The 22193-nt window shown below is 36.0% G+C and overlaps 2 protein-coding genes across 8 annotated transcripts in view; one reads left to right on the forward strand and one right to left on the reverse strand.

Moving 5' to 3' along the window:
* Positions 1-110: 110 nt before the first annotated feature.
* ndrg1b (N-myc downstream regulated 1b) lies at positions 111-7137 on the reverse strand. Of its 2 annotated transcripts, none has more exons than XM_027149662.2 (14): positions 6928-7137; positions 4462-4567; positions 4130-4250; positions 3423-3485; positions 3263-3323; positions 2948-3034; positions 2635-2691; positions 2363-2466; positions 2160-2222; positions 2005-2056; positions 1850-1897; positions 1601-1636; positions 1455-1506; positions 111-1241 (listed from the first exon to the last, which is right to left on the reverse strand). In XM_027149662.2, the coding sequence occupies exons 2-14, from the start codon at positions 4523-4525 to the stop codon at positions 1063-1065; spliced, it is 987 nt and encodes a 328-aa protein (XP_027005463.2). In that variant the 5' UTR covers positions 4526-4567; positions 6928-7137; the 3' UTR covers positions 111-1062. The 2 variants fall into 2 exon arrangements, with proteins under 2 accessions (XP_027005463.2, XP_027005462.2); XM_027149661.2 differs by lacking the exon at positions 6928-7137 and adding an exon at positions 5282-5488.
* The window catches only part of ptp4a3b (protein tyrosine phosphatase 4A3b), a 23233-nt gene continuing 7778 nt past the window's right edge, over positions 6739-22193 (forward strand). Inside the window, exons 1-2 of one of the 6 annotated variants that reach the window (XM_027149664.2) lie at positions 6739-6882; positions 21549-22078. In XM_027149664.2, the coding sequence (XP_027005465.1) occupies positions 21974-22078 (105 nt within the window). In that variant the 5' untranslated portion in view covers positions 6739-6882; positions 21549-21973. Of the gene's footprint in view, positions 6883-10134; positions 10262-11383; positions 11409-13468; positions 13605-18632; positions 18726-20483; positions 20940-21548; positions 22079-22193 lie in introns of those variants that run through there. The other 5 variants (XM_027149665.2, XM_047811113.1, XM_027149666.2 and 2 more) reach the window with 5 other exon arrangements.

Genomic DNA, 22193 nt, shown 5'->3' on the forward strand with positions numbered 1-22193 from the left:
GGAGTGTGTATGCTCTTCTTCTGCTTTGGGTTTCCTTCCCCAGTTCAAAGACATGCATTATTGACTATCTGGTATCTCTAAATGTAGTGAATTTGATACATACAGTACATGGTACAGAAGATGGATATAGGGATAGCTTGATATATGACAGATTAAATTTCTATAAGAAATTTTAATAACTGGTATAAATGTTAGTTGTACTTATCCCTTTCATTACTGGGAACTTTTTTGTAGTCTCTGCTACACAACAATAAAAAAAAATCACTTTCACTTATTCTCTTCAGCACTACAGCATGGCCCATGGCTGTAATAAGCACATACAGTATGTTTATGGAGACATTCTGTATGCAGTGATTTCCCCAACACATCCTATTAGGTGAGTATTTTTCATTTTGCAGGCTGCAGTTGCAGTTTGTTGAGCTTCTGACCCACCGGAAGAGCTGTCTTTTTCAATAATCTATTGCATTTAACTGAAGTTCTGTTGGTCAAATATTACAGTAAAGGTTTCAATTTAAAAACTAAATTAATTAAGCCTTTTTTTTGGGAGAAAGATCTTTATACAACATTGAAACAATACAGGCTTATGTGCATATGTAATTGGGCTTTATATAACCTCCATGTGACCAATTTTCTGCAAATGTTGAAAATTTGATTACAAATATAACTGAATTTCTAAAACAGTCCATTGAGATTTTTCTTTCATATTGTTTGCTATGAAAGCATTTGTTTTTGGTTATATGGGTTGCAAATTGTAAAAAAGATTGGTTCTCCTGCTTTAGCATTCATAAAAAGTATAACACACCTAACAAAAAACACATTCATCCATGTAAAATAGATAGAATCCATAAGCATTTTGCTAAATAAATCTAAACTGCTTGTATAATGCAGTCTCTGCTTACAACACTGCAATCACATAATTTATAGCCTAGGTTATTTGAAGCTGAGTGAAACTAAGAATGAAGGATGAGGAAATGGTTGATATCATCGGGTTCTTCATGAAGGATGTATGTAAATACATTAACAGTGGTGCCTTTAGCAGTACACCTGACTTGGTTGTGTTGTTCACAATAATCTCAGCTCTGTGCTGCTGTCAGAGTCATTGTCTATGGATATGCTGGTGTGACAATGTCCATGCTGCTCCTCTCCAGTGGACTTGTGACTCTGAACAGCCTCGACAGAGGAGATGCTGCTGCCAGAGACAGTGCGGGAGCGTGACAGGCGGGTCATGCCAACTGTGGGAACTGACAAAGAATACAAATGATATTACAGTGAGGAAATTTCTGATAGATGAACCATTTAAAACGTACAAATAAAGTTTATATGCTGACATGACATGACGTGAATTCCTCCCAATTTAAATAATGTGCTTCCAGATAAGTAATCTAGAACCTGGGCCACACTTTATCTATCTTTAACCTCCTAAAAATCTGCTCTTAGATGCCAACTTTACTTACTATATCCCAGTCCCTGAATGAAGTACTTAAAGGCCTCTGCTAGCTTGGCGGGCTAAAAGGAAAAGGAAACAGTGGATAAAGTAAATACATGTATCTATCAATGTCAATGGAAATTAGGACACTTTAATTTCCAAGTGGATCCAAACCTGATCAACCTGAGGAAGGCCTCCACAGTCAGCCATCTACATCAGTGAGAGCAAAAAAGTACAAAAATAATATATATAAAACACGATGCTACTGCTATGAATTATAAGCAGTATAAATATCAACAATAACAAATGAGCAGAAAAGGAAAATATCAGTTTAATGTCCAAATGAATTAAGAAAGAACTTAAATGTTTAATATATTATTTACTGCAAATGAAGGGGAAAGTCATGAAAAGGCAGCTCCTGACCTTAAGTAGGGTGTTTTTTGTTGGATTCATTCTTGAATTGAAGTCAACCTGCAAAGAAAAATATTACTGCCCAACACTTATTTGTATATTACAATATATTCATTGAATGATGTTCATTCAAAACAATGTTTATATAAGAAATAATCAGCATGTACCACAGCATCAACAGCAGGAGAGCTATCTCCTACAACCAGAAGAGTTGGGCACCTAGATGAACAAAGAACTGTTCAGTAAAAAGTGCAGGAAAAAGAAGAAGACAATAAAATATGATTCAGGCTGAAACAGAAACATTGAAAAACATTTGACTTACTTCAGGGTCTTCACATTGAGGTTTCCACCTGGAGGAGGTCTCTCAACATCCAGATTCCTTCGACTAAACGGCAGATCAGAATAAAGAGAAGTGAAAGTTTCCTGAAAAAATCTTTTATTGTAATTTTACCGATCTCCTGATCACAGAGTGGGGAAAACAGGACATATCAACAAATGGCAAAATATACCAGATTTTTGTGGTACCTGTTATAGGACTTGACAAACAGCTCCAAGTTTCTCTGGTTAATGTTGTTTAGGATGTGATGCCGAAAGGTTGCTATCAGGTCATGGTTGTTGTGAATTTCCTCCTGTCATATTTCCATATAGTCGTATAATCAGTACCAAATAAATAAAGATGCTTCAAATAACAATATATGTGAAGAAGGCTTTCTTCAATTGTTTGAATGGACACTTTGTAGAGAATAATAATAATATGAAATCGTTGACATTTTAATGTCACAAGTGTTCTGTCTTACATTTCCAAACAGGTGGGTGATGATCATATTAGGAACATTATGTGTCCAGCCAGAGATCTGTGGGAAGAATCAGCTTGCTTTAAATCACTGAAGTACATGTATGTTTGAAAAAGACACATATCTAACACTCTTGAAATTAAACTCTATGTTCAATGTGTGTCATCATAAGCATTCTTTTGCAAGATATTCTGACAGTTTGGTGACTTTCCACTGTCTTTCCTTTCTGTAAAACTAATAGTTTAAAGAAAAATGTTTAGGAGCTGATTGTATGTGAGGGTTTATGACTGATTGTAGCCTGTATGGACCGCCGCACCTTATGTGCTGCCCAGTCCATCCAGTCTTCTGCCTGAGCATCAATGTTGATCAGAACAAGACCCTCAACCAGTTCAGGATGGTTTAGCTGTGAGAAAAGATCAACAGATCCCCCAAAACCAATAAGTTAATTTAAAATGTTTAACAAATTCAAAAAAGGCAGTTAAGGTTTTCAACATAAAATTAAATTATTAAGAATGTATTTATAGTAAGAGGAAGATTCTTGTGTATTTATAGCCATCATGTTTATTATAATTAAAGGATTATGTTATGGATCAAGACTGGGTTACATTTCTGATTTAGCAGTGCAACTTACAGCAAACTGTGCAAGGATGTAGGCTCCAGCCCCAACTGCCATTCCAATAATGCTCGTAATACTATAGAAAGCAAATGCAGATATTATATTATAATAAAAAAAAGTGTCTGATATTATAAGCTGGATCTGATATCATTTAATCATTTTTTTGCACACTTACTCATAATGCTGGAGCACAATAGGGATAGTCTCAGAGAGCTGGTCCATTGAGGGGTAGGTGGATCTACAAAAGGTTAAATGCACTGGTTAAATATATGACGTTATACAATAGCAATAGCTGAAACATTAACAGTTTTCATTTTCAAGACGAGGACACAAATAAAAGCCATTTTTTATTTTGAAATGTCTATTGCAAATATATTGTTGTTACAGAGGTGTATAATATTTTCTAAATTAAATTTTAAATGTCATTTTACTCGATTAAACATCAGCCAATTATCTGTTTATGAGCTGTTTCAACATCATACCAAAACAGAACATACTGTAAAAATACAGAGAACATAATCATTGTAGGACCTTGAAGCTGATCGTACATTACAACCAGAAATGCAACCACTGTGCTTTAGAATTATATATGTATTAGTCTTAATGCTTAAAACAAGTAAAATATTATATTATAATATAACTGTGACAATTAATATAAATTCATGCAATTTCTGCCTTCAAAGTAATTTACTGTATTAAAAAATATTAATAATCTTAATTGTTGTTTATGTTTCTGAGCAAACTTTTCTAATATTTCTTATTTTAAGAGTATTGCTAAATGTAATACTATAGGCCTATAGTTTATTCAAAATAGTTTCACTTGCAAAAATGTCATATTTTGCATTGTAGATTAGTTTAAGCTTAAACATAGCAGTTAGTCACCCTGTGGGGATAGTGCTAGCATCTTCCTGTTGCCCTGGTGCATTGATGTGGCACACAGAGAAATACTGTGTGATTTCCAGCATGTCCTCATGGGTGAACAGATTGCTGAAGCAGGTCTTATCTGCACAGGATCACACAGAGTCATTACATCATTAAATATTTAAATATATATATTCCTCAATCAAACATCTGCAATGTTGAAAAAGTTGGAGAGGAACAGGGAACAGATGAGAGAGAAAGAGAAAGAGAGAAAGAGAGAGAGAGAGAGAGAGAGAGAGAGAGAGAGAGAGAGAGAGAGAGAGAGAGAGAGAGAGAGAGAGACAGAATCTTACGGTTTAGTCCGATGTCATGGTAGGTCAGGATAACAGGTCGGTTTCCCCTAGCAATACCTTGCATGGTGCACTGCACGATACCGTATGGAGTCTCCACATTATCTTTCTATAGGAGCAAAGCTAGTGTTTAACAATACTATAGTATTTAGGCTAGTTATAAATCCTGTGTAAAGAGGAGGGATTTTTAAACAACTGGGGTTTTGCATACAGGAAAGCTAGAAATTTACTTAAGGAATGTGCCATATATGAGGTTTTAAAAGTTAAGAATGACAAGAGACATATTGCCACAAGCTAAAAGATTAGCTATGTTGCATGCTACACAAAGTGGCAAATTAAGACTATAGTCATTTCTCAACTAAATGGTTTGTTGAACTACCTTGCAAGATGCAAATACCTAGGTTCTAATAAACCTGTCTAGTTTTAAGTGTTTCGAGTTAAGTTAAGACTTTCCTCATCCCTCTCCTAATAAGAATAAGATGGTTTATACGTTTTGACTCGATCATACACATAAACATTTATGTTTTATTTTGTAATGCTCTATCAATCATATATTATTGGTAAAAACGTTTGGCTCTCACTTTGAATTAAATTCAACATCACAATCAGAAAGTTCAGTTCACACAAAGTTTCCATACACTTAACATGTCTTAGAAAAAAATTGTGAAAAGGTTTTATGAGCACAAAAAAAAGTTCAAAACTTGAGAATATAATAAAAAAACCTAAGTATAAGAAATGTTCTTAGTAAGAAATATTAAGCTAGAGCATGGCACTGGATATATACATGCAACAAAAAAGAGGGATAAATAGGAATAAAACTCACAGAAACTTTAACCTTAGTGATGGAGCAGTGCTCAGAGTTCTCTAGTACCATTCTTGCTGCTGTTGTATTAAATAAATCAGTACCATCCACTCTGCTGTAATGGTTGAATGTGTATTGAGCTGGATTTTAAAGCCCTTTGTTTACAATGTGGTCCCTGCCCCCAGCCTACTTTGCATTTTGACCAGAAGACAGCAGAGTAATTCTCATGCAAATTAGAGTACAAGGACAAAATATTTTATTTCTTCTTCTTCTTCTTCTTCTTCTTCTTCTTCTTCTTCTTCTTCTTCTTCTTATTATTATTATTATTATTATTATTATTATTATTATCAATCAAGGAGTTAATTTCGCATCAAAAGAAAAAAAAACTGTAAGAAAAGAACCAATGTAGATACAATACTCAACATTCGTGTGATGTGAATATTGTTGTAAAAAAAAAAAAGAGCAAAACTGAAACGTGTATTTGATACGTGGGTGCAAAAGGTGAGATATCAGCTTTGTAGCTGACACAATGGAGCCCGACAGTATTGTGTTAATCAGCTTGATTCCATCAGTGATAGGCGTGTTTTATCGGATGGAGGACGAGCTGTACGTGCTGCATGTGGTGAAGCAGGATAAACAAATGGAGCTCCTCACGTCTCCACACGTGTCCTCGCCAGTCTTCTGTAGAACCGGTGCGGATCAAAAAGATTCGTTTAAAGATTCGATTCGTTCTACAAATCTTAGTTAACTCAGTTAACTTAGTTTATTAATTTCATTTATGTGTGTGATTTTAAAAATTGTAAAAATAGACCTCACAAATCCAAAACTTTTACTCATAAGTATGAAATTGCAATTGTGAATATTTCTAAATATTATATAAATATATATATTTTTAATATCATATAAATAGCAATAGATAAAACAGTGAAGGAAAAGGTAAGCGTTTAATAACGTGATTAATTAATTAAAAAATAATTATTCTATAATAATAAATTCAATAAACAACAGCAAGAAGAATACCATGGAATGTAATGTAATGTAACATCTGTGTAAATATCATACTGTATTACAATAAATATTTTAAACACTAGATGGCGCACGTCTCTCTCTCTCTCTCTCTCTCTCTCTCTCTCTCTCTCTCTCTCTCTCACACACACACACACACACACACACACACACACACACACACACACACACACACACACTTATCCTTCTTCGTTCAAAAAAAAAGTAAAAAAAAAAAAATGCAATATAACAGAAGACACCACCCAAATCAGTGCACTGTATAGAGTTAATTTAGTTTCATATCATTTCCCAGAACATTAATGTTCTGACTGAATCCCAGATCACCTGTGGATATTTAATGCAATACATTCTCTGTAAAACAAAAAACAAAAAACAAACAAAAAAATAATTATTAAATAAAAACAAACGTTCAGGATTACAGAAATAAAAATGGTCTAACTTGTCACTATTCTAGCTCCATGCTGTTGTGCTACACTGTGTACAGTACACGTTGACCACGCCCACTCTTGCGCTCGAGGTGAAGCTTAGCGTGACGCTACGTCGCCATGGATACAGTAGGAGGAAGAAAATGACAACGAGTTCGGTATCGCTGAGATGTGAGTACAAGGGAAATAAAGTATTTTAACTAACTTATTACTTACTACAGCGTGCTAATTCCACACGTTATGTCGCAGGGTTAGTAGCCGTGTGCTGTGTGTACGTGAAGGTGCTGTAGGAGTTTAGTGGAGTTCCACGTTAGCTGAATCTCAGTGCTAATCATCCTCACTGTATGTAGAGTACATTAAGATTAACAGTGCAAAACGAGTGTAAACATTTGTCCTGAACTCTGTTTCTACTCGTTATACAGTGCAGATCTGCGGTCGGTGGTTTGTAAACAAAGCAGGCGGAGCAGCTGAAAGATAGCAGGCGGTTTGTGTCTGCTTTAAATCCGTGTCTCAGTGACACACAGTGTGCGTTTAACACTTCTGCTGTTATACCGATTTGTTGTGAAGGCAGGATTCGATTTATACTGCAATTCGGGAAGTATTACACTAAGGGTGTTGAGTATATAACTTCATAAGTGTTGAAATTTTTTACTGCCTCTGGCTTGGAAGACTGCATTTGCATGTGAGACTTGAAAAAAAGTGGTGTTTTTTTTCTTCTTCTTCTTTTTTTTCCAACCAATGAAATGATACAGAATTAGGAGGTGAAGCACTGAACCAAAATGTAAAGTGTAAATGTAAAAAAAAAAAAATAAAAAATCCTGTGTATTTGTACACACTTGTGGAAACTATGATCATGAATGAGTTACTAGAATGAACCAGTCTGCAAAGTTATGTCTAAGTAATTAAACTACATTTGATTTGTATAATGCTCATTACGACGGACACGATCGCAGGGCGGCTTTATGGAATAGAAGAAAATATAGAACAAAAAGATCAAGATTTAATATTAGACCTATATTTAGATGTCATTGTTTTTATCCCTGAGGCGACGGCGGTAAAGAAAAACTCCCTGAGATGATATGAGGAAGAAATCTTGAGAGGAACCAGACACAAAAAGGAACCTCATCCTCATTTGGGTGACACCAGGGAGTGTGATTATAAATCATTATAAACACAGGAGAGTGCATGATTATAAATAACGTCCTTTCTACAGTGGTTTGGAGTGTGTAACCAGGAGCTCCTTATCAGGTCATAAATTAGTGTAACTTCTGAGTTCATTATAGATTTAACATTAACTCCTCCATGTCAGAGCCTTCAAATGGTCAATGTAGGAGATACAGCATATGTAGAATTTGATTTTATGTATTGAATAAGAAGTTGTTATCCTCAAAAACACACAGTGGTCTTATTAATAAATCTTTAGTAAAGTTGTGTATAAATATTAGCATAACAATACAATTTTTATGGGAATAAATACATTTTTCTGAGAGATTTACAAAAGTTTTGGAAACACTGATAATCTTTGTAAATGTGCCTTGTTGATCACTTATTAAAGTATGTTCCTGACCAAAGTGTATTTGCATGCAGTGAAGCGCACACAACTCTAAAAAGCCTGAAAACACAAGTAAAGTCATTTTGTACCCAGTTCTATGCTAATAGAAATATTTAATAATATGTAATATTAATACTAATAAGAAAGCACTAAATGTATCATGGGCTGAGGTGTTTATTTATAGCTATGTGCAGACAGATTGGTTCGTCTTCTGTTTACATGGTGGCATTTCCTATCTCGCTCTTTGAGTTATTTCTTTTATATTCTAAGTTGGTTGGTTTGTGCAGCATCTCCTACTTTATTACCCATAGTATTTAATTACTGCTCATTAAACAAACCTACTGGTTTTCAAGAAAGTTTATAATTTGCCGTGGACCTAGTATGAAGATGTGTTTCTGTTAGAGACTACAAAGCATTACTGCAAATAGTTCTGGATAATAATATAAGCAATTTAAACTTGACAGTATAGTCCATATATAAAAGTACAGGAATCCATACAAATTATATGAATCAAAGCTGGTGAGGTTTATATTGGTTAGTCCTCATTTTCATAAATTTACTCAACTCGGGGGACAAGTAAGATAACTATACACTATACATATCAGATGTTTTGTTTAGATGCTTTGCCCATGTGATTTATGAATAAATTGATCCATATCAAGCTGCATAAATGAGGTCCAATGTACACACTTACACTGCAGCTTGCTAGAGTTTTTTGTTAAATGTGGAATGGTTTTTGTGATAAACATTTGAGTCTCGCTGCTTCTGAAACGCTTATAGACATAGTGCAGATATAGAAAATAAAAGATATGTTAACAGTTAACAAGTACTTATTATTATTATTATTATTAGTAGTAGTAGTATTTTAGTAAGTAAAATTTTAGTATTGTGTTTATATGACCACTTTAATTTGATTCTCTAAAAAATCAAATAAAATAATATTACTATTATGATCATGAAACAAAGTAAAACAAAAATACAAATGAGACAAATAAAGCGGTGCAGGCTACAACAGAGTTGGCAGTACCAAAATCTACCATTGAAGAAAACAAGGGAAATCAAACACTATAACACAATCTCTAGTTATGTGGAAATATTTTGTAATGTTTAATTTCGTTTTGTAGGCTTGATGAAACTTGATGAAGCTCTGACAGCGCAGGAATCATACTTACACATATTGTATATTATATTACTTATTATATTATATTACTAAGCAGGGATCCTAATCAGAACTTCAATTTTCAACTGACACACCCAATTAATGCAATATGAATGAAATACGAAGCACAAAACTCTGTGACCGTGGCAAAAAGTAAAAAATTATTGAATGATAATAAATGAGCCAATTGTACTTATTACTTTATAGTCAGTAAAGTTAACTTACTCTGGAGAATCAGTGAGCATCCAACTCTAAATCAATCAGATGTATTTATACTGTCCTAAGAGAAATAAGCTGGGCACTGCTGTGAAAAATAGTTTGAGGAAGACTAGAAACAACTTTACTCATTCATTTTAGACTTTTGCCTTTTGGGAAAAAAGTAAAAGTAGTATCAGCCAAAGAATGCTACTTTTCTGGTCTCTTTCTACTTGCTAAATTTAGTATTGAACGTGTGGTACTTTTAGCTATAACACTAAACTCTAGAAAACTAGTGACTAGAGTATGAAATGCATCTCACCTCACATTTTCTACAGTGTGTAAAAAGTTTTAGTTAATTATTATCTGATATTTATCTGACTAATGTATGTTCTCTAACAGTAAAGGTTGTAATATCGTGACAAAATATTCACATATATAAATCTTCTGAGTATGTTTAGAGCACCAGATTACAGTGTTAAGTTTTGAGTAACCTGAAAGGGCGTAAGCATTGTAGGGTGGCAACCTTTGGGACATTTTAAAGTTGTGTTGAACTGGTTTCTAATTAAAGCTTTGTTTACCTACTTCATGTTTTATCTTTGTTCACTTTCCTGAACACCAACCCTGTGAGCCAAACGCAACAGGTTAGTAGTTGTTTTTTTATGTCTTTCCTATTGTATATTATATTATATTAATTAATTCACGATCTCACACTGCTACATGATGTTATAGTTTTAGTCAGTTAAGGCACAACATTATATACATTGTATACAGCGCATACAGTGTTTACACTGAACATTAAATGGTCTTAGTGCACATTTCCTGTATTGTTTTTTATCTTCCATTGAGAAACGATTGCCACTGACTGTCCTGATGTAGAAATCTTCTGTAGTCTAAGGTCGATTTATGCTTCAGGTTAAAAATACATAACCAACATTCTTTTCATGTTTATGGTACTGGTTTAGTCTACATTCTTCTTTCTTATAGTATAAACAATGTTTAGCAGCCAAGAGAAGATACTTGCAAACTAACAAACTTGAGTATGGAATGATTTTAGTAAAGTAATTCCTGAATAAAATAATAAAAGCTAAGTGAATTTTAATGTCTGGTCATTTGTTATTAATAAAATCCAGTGTTCATATGTTCTTAAAATAGACTGTGTACTTTGTTGCATAGTGCTTTGTTCCAGTGCTAAAGCATTGCCCTTTTTAAGGTCATATAATTCCATGATATGTAAGTAATAAGATCATGCCTGCATGTACACCACAAAAAAAAATCCTGCAGGTCCAGCCAATGTCATGACACAAGTGTTAATCTGTTGACGATGATGCTGCATTTAGCTCATGAGCGTCCCTCCCGTGGAACATGTCACCTTTGTTGATATATTCGCCATGGGTTCTGTTTTAATAGCAGCGCCCCAGTTGATTACTTCTCAGCTGCAAGCCAGGAAGGTGTGTGGAGCAGGAAAGGACAGGTTTCCTCCTACCTGCCACTGGTGCTTAGTGCTCCATGAGCATTGGAATGTTGGAAAGCGTTACAATTGGCACATGACCGTAAAGCCTAACCCATGACGTTAGCTGCCACTATGGGGCAAGGGGTGGCTTCCTCCATTGATAGGCAAAAAAACTTTGTCTTTATTAGGAAAATATGAGCTGGACAGCTGGAACATTTGGACATAAATAGCGGTACAATATGGATTGGAGGAGGTGTAGCATTGCAATGCTGGTACAAAATATTGTTCTGGACGTTTTTCCATAACAGGCTGTTGCTGTGCCTTAGGCTACAGGAAAGGTGAGCTGTGATGAGAAATTTAACCGATATAGGAACACACAAACAATCAAAAAAAAAAACAAGTGCTTTTAGAAATCTAATCAGGTGGGAATTGTTTTTACAATTTGTTAAGAACTTCCTGCTTGTCCTCTCTTGCCTCTCTTCCTTATTACATAATGCGATATGCTTCATATACTTTGAAACTGGCAGTTCTCTAAGTGTAAGACAAATCATGCTTCAAATATCCTTGATTAACTTTTGATTAACTGTTGTATTAAGGATTTTATAGTACATTTAAATATCCCTGAACATGGAGTGTTGGCTAATGACCCAAAGCTGAGTCATTATTGAAGGTGTAAACCTGCTACTATTTACCTTCATTATAACATGAGCTTCATATCAGAAGCAAGTGTAAGAACCTATAATTGCAGCTGTCAGTCACATGGTGCTTCATTTGAGTTCACCTTGTCAGGCAGGTTCTGTGTGTTTCACCTTCAAAATATAGAAAAGTTGTGGAGAGAAGAGAAGATAGAGAATGCTTAGGTCATGTGGAGCAGTTAAAACGTCAGTGGTATTGTTTACAAACATGCCTGAATGTATTATTTACATCTGGATGTTAAAAATAGGCATACATTAATTGACACATCAGGGACAAAACCCTGTCTGACAGGATTCCATGTTGTTGTCATGAGCCAGTTTCAAATATAAAACTGACTGATATTTAAAAGTACTTAAAAAATCTGGACAATCCAGAAGATACACGTTTTTGTAGGCTTGACAGTCATGATGCAGTTTTAGACCCAGCTCAGTTTTGTTGTTTGATTTTGAAGTTTGTTAGTTGGTTTAGTTGATGAAATTCTCCCTGATCATCACGCTTACATGGTTCATAAGGTACATCTTTTTTGTACTATTGACCACAGCACATTAATGCAGGACACGCACACATCACTCATCTCACATACATAGTTATACTTGAAGTGGAAAAAATGGGGGCTAAATCAGAAGGGAAATGTTCAACAAGTTTTTTCCTAATAAACCTCAATTATTCGAATGTTTCCATTTCTCCAAAATATAAAGTAAAATATAATTGAAACCACATGATTCCCCTATCATGTTAAAGCATTCAACCAAAGCCCTGTTTCACACAGCAATGCACTGAAGCCCTTCAGTAAGCTTTCATGTTACTCAATGTAACACTTAATTGTCTTGAAAACACCATATTTACAGTATATACCTGCTTTTTTTTGTTGTGTCTTTTGGGATCCTGATGTACACTTATACCCTGGTGTTGAAAGATTACCCCAAAATACTCACTATTCCCTCAACCTGGCTTAGAAGAATGCTGATAAATATGGCTGTACCTAATTAATGTAAAATGTTTTATCCCATGTTGGGATTAATTTTTTCACCATTTAAATGTTGCTTTCATGATATGTCCGTGTATATTTACAAACTAGTAGCCTTTTCATTGTTATAGCATTTTCTGATAGTTTCAAGGACAGCACAGGGTTAATTTGGCCTTTCTAGATCCTTTGTGCACATCTCTAAAACAGCTCAGGAAAACTGGCTTCCACACAAGTTAATGGCTGAGGCGTGCAAAAAAAAATCTGTTTCCGTGATAGCACCAAATCTGTTTGGGGATGTGTTTTCATTTTCCTGTTTTTTTGTTTGAGATTTAGTCGATTATTGTACTGTCTGCTCCCTAGTGGGTTAACATTTAAAAGGAAAAGCAAGCTTTATATTGGGCCTTTTTTCAAACCAGGTTGACAACATTAAAATCATTCTACATTATGTTACACTTACATTGAGCATACTTAATTATTTTATTACAGTATGGTGATATTGCCTGAATGAAATCCTTATAAGATTGGCTGTGAAATTGAAAAGAAAGTGTGAAACTGCCTGTTACAGCATATAGGCTACAGTATAAATACACACACACACACACACACACACACACACACACACACACACACACACACACACACACACACACACACACACACACACACACACACACACACACACAGAGGCAGGAAGAATATTGTTTGAATGGGAGGGTTTTGCTTTTTTTTAACTGGTGTATGATGAGGTATTTGATCCATTAGCTGCCTCCATTTAACAACATCTGCTGCTGTGTGCTTGTCTGCATTCCAAAACTTCTGATGTTGTACACGAATAAACATCGACGAGGCTTTCTCATGGATTGTACACAGGGTAAGACTACAATTTAGTATTTGAGCTTTGGCACAACAATACAGGTTGTAGACGGAATGGTTTATAGAAGGGCTTGCATATTTCTTTCTTTCTTGCTTTCTTTCTTTCTTTCTTCAGAAGGAAATGTTGTACGCAGTGTAGACTTTGTGTAACTCAAAAATGGGTACCCTAATGAGTCAAAAATGAGCTGAATAATAATAATCTGTGAATGTCATGATGAATCACTGATGTACTTGTGAGCATACTTGGAGTACACTGTGTCTTTTCACTTTCATTTGCAATGTTCCGATCCTGATATACAAGAGAATTGGATTGTAGTTCATACAACACATGACAAGAGGTACAGAGCAAGAAGAATAATATAGAAAAATTAATAACAAAATAAATGCATAGTAACATTTAGAACATTTTTGTTGTTGTTTTCAATCACTTGGTTGAGAAACTTTGCTGGTGGTTATTCAGGTAACTGAGGTCATGTTTCAACAGCAGTAAAAGCTGGCTTTGCATTTATTTGCATGGGAGTTCACATTTGTCAAAGTATTAAGTGTAAACACCTCGCATCACACTGAAGTAGTTCACTGTATTAAGAGGAGTCCAAATAAGTGATATTTTAGCTCTTTTTTTAATATGCAAAATTTCTAGATTTAAAACAGTTCCGGGATGCAAGAGAGAATGAGAGAAAGTGCAGTGAACACACTCCACAGCGATCTCACTGACCAGCACACAGACACACAATGAAAGGAAATGCTTCCTGTAGGGATTCTGCCAAGTTCCGCCACCAGCGGGCCAGTCTTATTGTGGGAATTGCGTTCTCATTTGCATTTATCTTAGACCAGAACTCCAAGCTCTGTCCTAAAGATAAACACAGGGATTCACAGGGGCATTGAGAAACCCCAGAGCCCCAGTTCACATTAGATGTCTCACAACTAAATGGAGCTGCTGAAACATCATTTTAGGTGTGTGGATTTATTCCTTGCTGTTTTTCATCTTGGGTCATGCTGGGACAGGATAAGGTCGTCCTTGTGGGATTTATGTGGGGAAGAATTGACTTCAGATTAATATGCAGAAAACGACCGCCGGTCTTGAAGCATGCATATATATCCAAACAGTTTATGAATCAATTTGAAGTCAAAACAAATAGCTTTAATTGTATAATAAATGCAAGGTCCAAAAAGGACTCACTGGGGACTCCTGAAAAAGGCCTTTTATTTTTACGCAGCTAGTGTGTGTAGATGCACGTAGTCCTCTATCTCAAACAACTCTGGGATGCTTCTAATTCTTGGTTTGCTTGTGGGAGATAATAAGTCATGAGTATTGTCCTCATGCAGGTGACTGGGGACATGACAGAGTTGATATAATGTTGGCCATAATCAAACTCACAGTGTAATTTTTTTCAGTAGGATGAAACTTGTTTTGGATACATTTAATTACATGATCATTTTGTTTTGCAATGCATTTTTTCATGGTTTCACTCAGAATTGTTTGAACAAAAATATTCAGTTTTGTCAGTAAACCTATAGGTTATTTAGCAAATTGGCACTTTTACAGGACCGTTTTTAACGATACCAAATAAAAGTGCAGACTATTGGGTTTTAATATGTAACATTATTCTATTTTATAACAAAAGAACAGTTTACATAATCATTTTTAACATACTTATTAGATATTTTGATATAGCATTTAAAAACTATAATATATGTATTAAGCTATACATTATATCTGTAGCAGTTTCTTATCTTTGTATTTAGCATTTCTTGGTAAACTCATACAAACACTCTCAAAGAGTTTTCTAAACAATTATGAAAATAAAAAAGAAGAAGAAAAAATATACAAACATGGCACTTGATTTACAAATACTTTTGACTGACAAATTAATGGGTGGCACAATGGCACAACAGGTAACCATGCTGCCTCATAACCCCAAGGGTGTCTGGTTCAGTCCTGAGCTCAGGAGTGAAGTCAGCCTTTGCTGAGTTACACATGTTCACCCTGTGTTGTTGCTGGTTTCCTTTCGGTTCTCTGGTTTCCTTCATCTGTCCAAAAACACACGTAGATGGACCAGCTACAAATATTTATTCGAGTACACTAACCTAAGTTGACTTGTTGGGTTGGTTATACATCATTTGAGCTACATGGCTCCACCCTAACCCTTTACAATTCAAACTCAGCTGGGAGGTCAGGGCCATTAAATATCTCTTCTGTCTTTCATATCGAAGTGCCTTTACTTCTTTAGTGACTCAAAATGAAGCATACAAATTGGCTCTCTGCTTTGTGCCTATCTACCTCATATTGTTAGCAAGGCAAAACCTTTGCAGATATCCTTGTGCTTTGTGTAGTTAACTGATTCTTTCTGTTTGTGACATTCAACTTTAGAGTGGGTTCAACTGGAAAAACAAGGTTATCAGATCTAGAAATGATCATCCTTTTAGTCTGGACATTAAGATCAGCATGAACAATGATGCGAGTACTGTACTTGAATGATGACTGTACGACTGAAAATGTAATCCATAAAAATGAATTTTGGCAGCAGCCATCCAGCATCTTTCTCACAAGGAGACATCTTCTAAAAACTTTCTGTGGTTTAACTTTATGTAGACCAGTATGAATATGGGTTATTATAGTTTTTACTGATTTGAAAATAAAGCTGCTAACGTCCAAACAGACACTTCTACAGTGTGTCATTGTGACTCCTTGCCTGAATAGAACCCATAGAACCTGAGACAACTACAGTGACGGTACTGAAATGAAGATATTCCTTGAATTGATTTTTACAGTGATTTCGTCCGAAAATGAAATGTACTGCAAAGAGCAGAAGCACAGAGTGAGACGTTGATAAGTAACAGTAGCAAGGTTAAATATTAATTATTTAGATTTGTGTAAATCTTTTCATTTTGACATTTTTAACTCCATATAGTTCCTCAAACAAACTTTCCTGAGATGAAATATGATACACATTTGCATATATGACAAATAAAGGTATAGTATTTCAGAGTCCAGTTACCTACAAAAGTGAAAAAAGAATTTTTCACTTAAAGATTCCATTCTGACTGTGACCCAGGAGCATCACAGCCATTTTGAGGGCTGCTATCTGATTATACACTGAATTAAGCTCACACATGTCCACGTTGATGTGCCACTTAACTTTCAGCGCTTGACTGACATTTACTGTGTGAAGAAATCACACTTGCAAAGGTTTAGACATCTGTAGGCAGGGTGGCTGTTTTTCTCACCATGTGTTTTAAGCTGATTCCTTGCCCGAATTAATGATTACAGGTATATAAGTAAAGCAGCGTTAGAAAGCAAATACAAACATTTCCACATTGTTGTTTCGGTGAAATATATATTTATTGTTTCATAAAGTGTATGTGCCCATATATGTCTGCATTCGAAAATGACAAGAAATGCTGCTTTGTTTTCTGTATATTCTGTGGGCAACTATTTTAATTTGACATCACATGCTGAGACCTGAGTAGGAATTCCAAGTTAAAGGGCTGTTTAAATAGAAATAAGTTGAATATGGTGCTGCATGAGTTCTAGACCATAGCAAAACAAAATTTTGCATATGTCAATAGTAAAATATGTAGCGTTGTAGTTCTTTCTTGCTCTGTAAAATCTGCATGAGAGATGGTTGATTTTTTTGCTTGTACTTTTAATGTTATGCTGCTTAAAGATGATCATGTTTTATAACGAACAGAGCTTAACAGAGCTGACAGGATGATATAACTGTTTCCATGTGGATTACATTAATCCAAGTCTTAATTCATTCATTTTTCCATTCTGCTCTGTCAGGTACAACAGGTTACAAGGGGTAGAGATAAAGCTCTTGGGTCGTTACAGTCTCTTACAGTTATTTAAGGGCAAGAAATAGTAGGAAAGTCAAATATGAATTTAGTCATAAAACAATGAATAAAATTATTTTGTTGGTATTCTTCACTTACTTGTTGACACTCTACTGAGTGGCAATGGGAAGTCATTCAGCACCAGCTATGGTGTTTGTGGAAAAACCCATTTTAATCTCCACTAAATCAACACTAGGTTACCTGTCATTGTTGAACTTTAAACTGTATACAGTATAGTATGTTTAGAATGCTTTTACATGTTACTCATGTTACTGAAAAACAATGGACACTCATAAGTCTTGGCTTTGTCTTTGAGGTTGGTTGGGTCTCAATGAAGCTTTTGCCAATTCAGAAGGTCTTTTAAGAAATATAAAGCCTATTATGAACAGATTTTGAGTTTTATGATTAAACTTAATCTGACTTTCTGTGCACATAAATTTGCATGTGCTTATACCTAATCCAACATCGGAATTTCTATTAAGATGAGAGATTTAACATTGTCATGATCTCACTGTTTGTGCTCTAGATTTCTTAAATAATGCTTGTGCTTCAGCAATGTGCATATTTTTTAAAGGATATCCTTGTCATTTTTGTTTACAAATAAGTTATGTAAAAACCATAAAATATGAAAATGTCAGCTACACATTCCTGGAGGAGTTCTAAGAGCATCACAGCAGGTAAGTCTGTTAAATCTTTACCTTCTGTTGTCTGTGTAATAATTTTATTTTTTCTTGTTGATAGAATTATTTCTGTATTGCTTTGTTTTTTTAAATAAAGAACATGGGTAGGCATGTAAAAACGCTTAGATTTAAATGTACACCTTTGCAAATTATTTGAAATGCCTCCAAACATAGAGAGGCATTTCAAAACTGAGAACATACTTTTCAAGGAACGACTCTCTGCGGACTTTGTGGGAATTCATTTTCAAATGCCAAACCGTACTGAGTTACACTGACATAGACTACATCTACATTTTCACACAGGCAATTATTTAATCCTGTCATGAAAGTGGCAGTCATCCAGAGCAGCCTCTACATCTTAAAGGATACTCCTATTTCAAAACAAGTCGTCCCCATGTCCCTGGGTTATCTAAAACATAGAAGCTTTCTTCATTTCATCCCTGGCTAAATTTATTAGGTGGCAGCTGGTGAGGTTAAATTTAGAACACAGGTGGCCATGAAAGCTGTGGTGGCCTGTAGATCAGCTCTACAATCAAGTGGCCTGGAGAAACGTGAATGAACAATGCAGGCTCAGACCTCAGCTCTCATCCTGTCAAACACAGGTTCACACCCGCAGGCCTGTATAACACTCAAACAGCTTGCTCTCTTCTTTAGAGTGTATTCAAGTTGTTGTTAGTGTTCTTTGTTTTTCTTCCATTGTATGCCATTGGAAGCTGCGATGTATTCTAATGTTGTGCGGAATGAAGCGTACGGTTTAGGTATTTTTGGAAGAGCTGGCATGCGTTTCAATTAGGTGCTATTTATTACGTGTGATTTGATGGCATTTGCCGGCCATGATATTTAAATAGCACGAGTGAACACTTGAATAGATGTCATGTGATTTAAGGAAACTCTTGTCATGCTGAATTCGTGCTGGTTTAAAATTGTTGCTTTTGTGAACCCTTATTCAAAACAACTGTCACCTACTGACCTGAGCATTAATGTCTATATTTGAACGACTTTTGAAACAGCCTATACGTTATGTAAGTCTTCAGAACATGTTCCTTTTTTTCGAAAGCATATCTCATCAAGCATACATGGTGTGGTTTGGCTCTGGAAGATTACTGAGCTTCTTATCTGCCTCACGTTCCTGATTAAGACCTTCTCCATGCTCCTGTCTTCCTGTCCCACTTAACTCTGAAAGCCTCTTCACACCAAGCCTCACATAGCTTCTGTATGTTCTTTTTTGTGTTGGTTAACCTATACAGAGTTTATTTTTGCATTGCGTTATTTTTATTTAAAAAATATCTGAGTATAATGTTTAACAGTACAAATGGATTTGGATTACATTCTGCACACCTCAGATCTGAAACCAAAAAATTATCACTTGGTGTCAAAGCTAAATTTTTCTCCATTCTGTGTTTATAAATCTAACTTTGCATATGACTTGTATGATTTGTTACTCTCTTTGATATTTTTTGTAAACCCCCTTGCCCCTCATTATGCCATTGGCATGCAAGCTTCCACTTAAATTTGTTGTTTGAACCTTGTTCATGGCCTCTGGAAAAAGCATTGCAGGCAAACTTGTGTATAACCTTGTTTACAGCAAGCGGAGCTTAGCAGAAGGATCGGTTTAATGGTGTGAAATGATTTCACAATGAAGCTTTTCATGATTTGCAGGTGTGTCCTCGGGATCTCGGTACCAACTGCTTTCCTTTTCTCTTCAGCTTCTGATTAAGAAACGGATAGACATGCTTTAGATACTTTCAAGGGAAGTGCAAGTGCAAAGCTGAGGAAAAGGAGGCGATGTTGCAGTCACACACGATCACCCAGTCGTTCTACTTACTAGCAAGTCGTTCCACATCCAGCATCATTGTGAAACTCAACAGATGGAATCAGGGCTAGGGTTAGGATAACAAAAGTTTGTTTTGCTTTCAGTGTAGATGTTGTTAGTGAAGTAAGGGAAATGGCAACGATCACTATATTACTTTTAACATATTGCGATCCTTTATCAGAAATCGCACTTAAATAATATTAATTAATTCATGATAAAATAGTATAAAAAACTGAGGAAATCTGCATGTTAACACTATATCAGTTTTGCATGTCTGGCATTCAAAATGCTTAATGTTTAAATGGACAATCTCTATATATAAATATATAGAGCCTTGGTTCTCAGACAGGGCTCAGTGATTCCCCAGGGGTATCGGATGCATAGCCAGGGGCAAATACCACTTTTCAAATTTTAGTACACAGCTGGAAATGGAGCTCCTTTTTTCTATTACTGAAAAGCTCAGAAATAAAATCACTTCTAAATGATGTGCCTATTTATACTTAAGTGTGAAAGTGGTCTCTGACTAAAAAAAAAAGTTTTGGACCCTCAGATATTTAGTGTGGGAATCAGGGGAGGATGTAGAGAGGGAGCCTGTGTATGTTTTGATTTTACACCTGTCGCTTCTTCAGCGTCTGTACCTTCAAGGGTGAAGGGGAGTGAGAGGAAGGTGGAGATTTGCCACTCGAACTAAGAGCATTAGAGTGCATTTGGTTGTGACATTAGCAGCGCGCGCTGTCAGAGTCATATGCGCTACTAGGGCAGTTCGGACCGGTTCAGGGCAGAAGCGCGCGCCCGCTCACTCTGTTCTCTGCAGCTGACAGGAAGGTGAACGCGCCGCCGTCGCTGAGGGGAAACTCGAGCTGATTTTACTCCGTGACATTTCGGTTTAGTGCTTCACTTTGACCTGGTAATTCCTTATAAAGTCACCCGTGTCGGCTCCCAGTCGTGTCGCTACTGTTTTGAAGCGTTTTTCACCGTTTTCCGAACCGAGAAGCTAATACAGGTGAGCGGGATTATCACACATTACAGTGGAACTAATCTACAACCTGTGAGTCTTGTTTTGTTCAGAGTATTAAACACCAAGTACCGGTGTTACTTTATGGTAAAATATTAGATATTATTTATATCATTGTTCCTTTATAAATCTCGTGTAACGGAATGTTTCCTCAGGACCCCGGTACATCCCATAATACTCCACAGTGCACTGGACGGCAGGAGGTTTAAACTCTAGTGCAGAAAAAATGTAGACGAAATACACAGACAATAAATCAGCAGAGCTGTAAAATGTTGTCCTGTCGTGCAGTTTGTATAGGAAACAAACAAAAAACAAAAAAAAAGTCAATCTTCTTTGAAAAGTTGGTGATTTTTGTGTTGTGCTCTAAAATCCTTGTGTAGTTATTGAACAGAATAAATGTTTAAACTCCAAGGGGTTGTGTTGATGGAGATGGACTTCATGTTATGTGCTATCAAAAGTATATGTTTTTGAATTACATTGTTTTTGGTATACATATGCACACACACACACACACACACACACACACACACTTATGAACAGAATCATCTATTGTATAAATCAACATCACTGACATGGATCCCTTCTTTTTTCCTGCAGATCTTTTCCTTATTCCATTGAATGTTGATGGAGTTCCTGCAGGGCAGCGGTGACTACTGCCACGCCCAACATTATCTGTTCTGAACCCAGGTGACACTGTGCTGTTTCATCCTGCTGAACAGAACTCCCTCACTGCCTGGATACCTGTTGACTCCTGATTTCACCAAACACCAGATGGGTTAAAGTGAACTGTGGCTCAGGGCTCTTGGACAGTGCTCCACCCTGCTCCAGCCCATGTCTGATTCTACAAACGTTTCAGAAAAACAGACAACTCTTTTCATTTGTACCGATAGATAGCAGGAACCTCCTGTGTGACAGTAGGGTAAGAGTAGCACTGTCAGTCAAAGAGAGAGTGTACGGCTGCTAGTGGGTGTGTTTTACCCACAGGACGCTGGCTCGGCACACGGTGTGGCCGGCTCTCAGACATGGCCAGGATGAACCGACCGGCCCCTGTTGAAGTCAGCTACAAAAACATGCGCTTTCTGATCACACACAATCCAAACAATGCCACTCTGAGCTCCTTCATAGAGGTGAGAGATGGATAAATACCGGGCTGGGATATAAAACGAATATCATATGAAGGCATTTCTGGTGAAGTTTAAGTACAATTATGTTACAGTGCTATTAAAAGTCTCTTACTATCAA

The sequence above is a fragment of the Tachysurus fulvidraco genome, chromosome 3, assembly GCF_022655615.1.
Source record: "Tachysurus fulvidraco isolate hzauxx_2018 chromosome 3, HZAU_PFXX_2.0, whole genome shotgun sequence".
NCBI classification, from domain to species: Eukaryota; Metazoa; Chordata; class Actinopteri; order Siluriformes; family Bagridae; genus Tachysurus; species Tachysurus fulvidraco.

What these genes read in the sequence shown, in the direction of transcription:
- ndrg1b (XM_027149661.2), bottom strand. Translation starts at nt 5,332, where the DNA reads ATGGTACTAGAGAACTCTGAGCACTGCTCCATCACTAAGGTTAAAGTT. An exon ending in TCACTAAGGTTAAAGTTTCT is followed by an intron (nt 4,568 to 5,281) that starts GTGAGTTTTATT and finishes TTGCTCCTATAG; the next exon opens with AAAGATAATGTGGAGACTCC. An exon ending in CTCAATGTGAAGACCCTGAA is followed by an intron (nt 2,057 to 2,159) that starts GTAAGTCAAATG and finishes TTGTTCATCTAG; the next exon opens with GTGCCCAACTCTTCTGGTTG.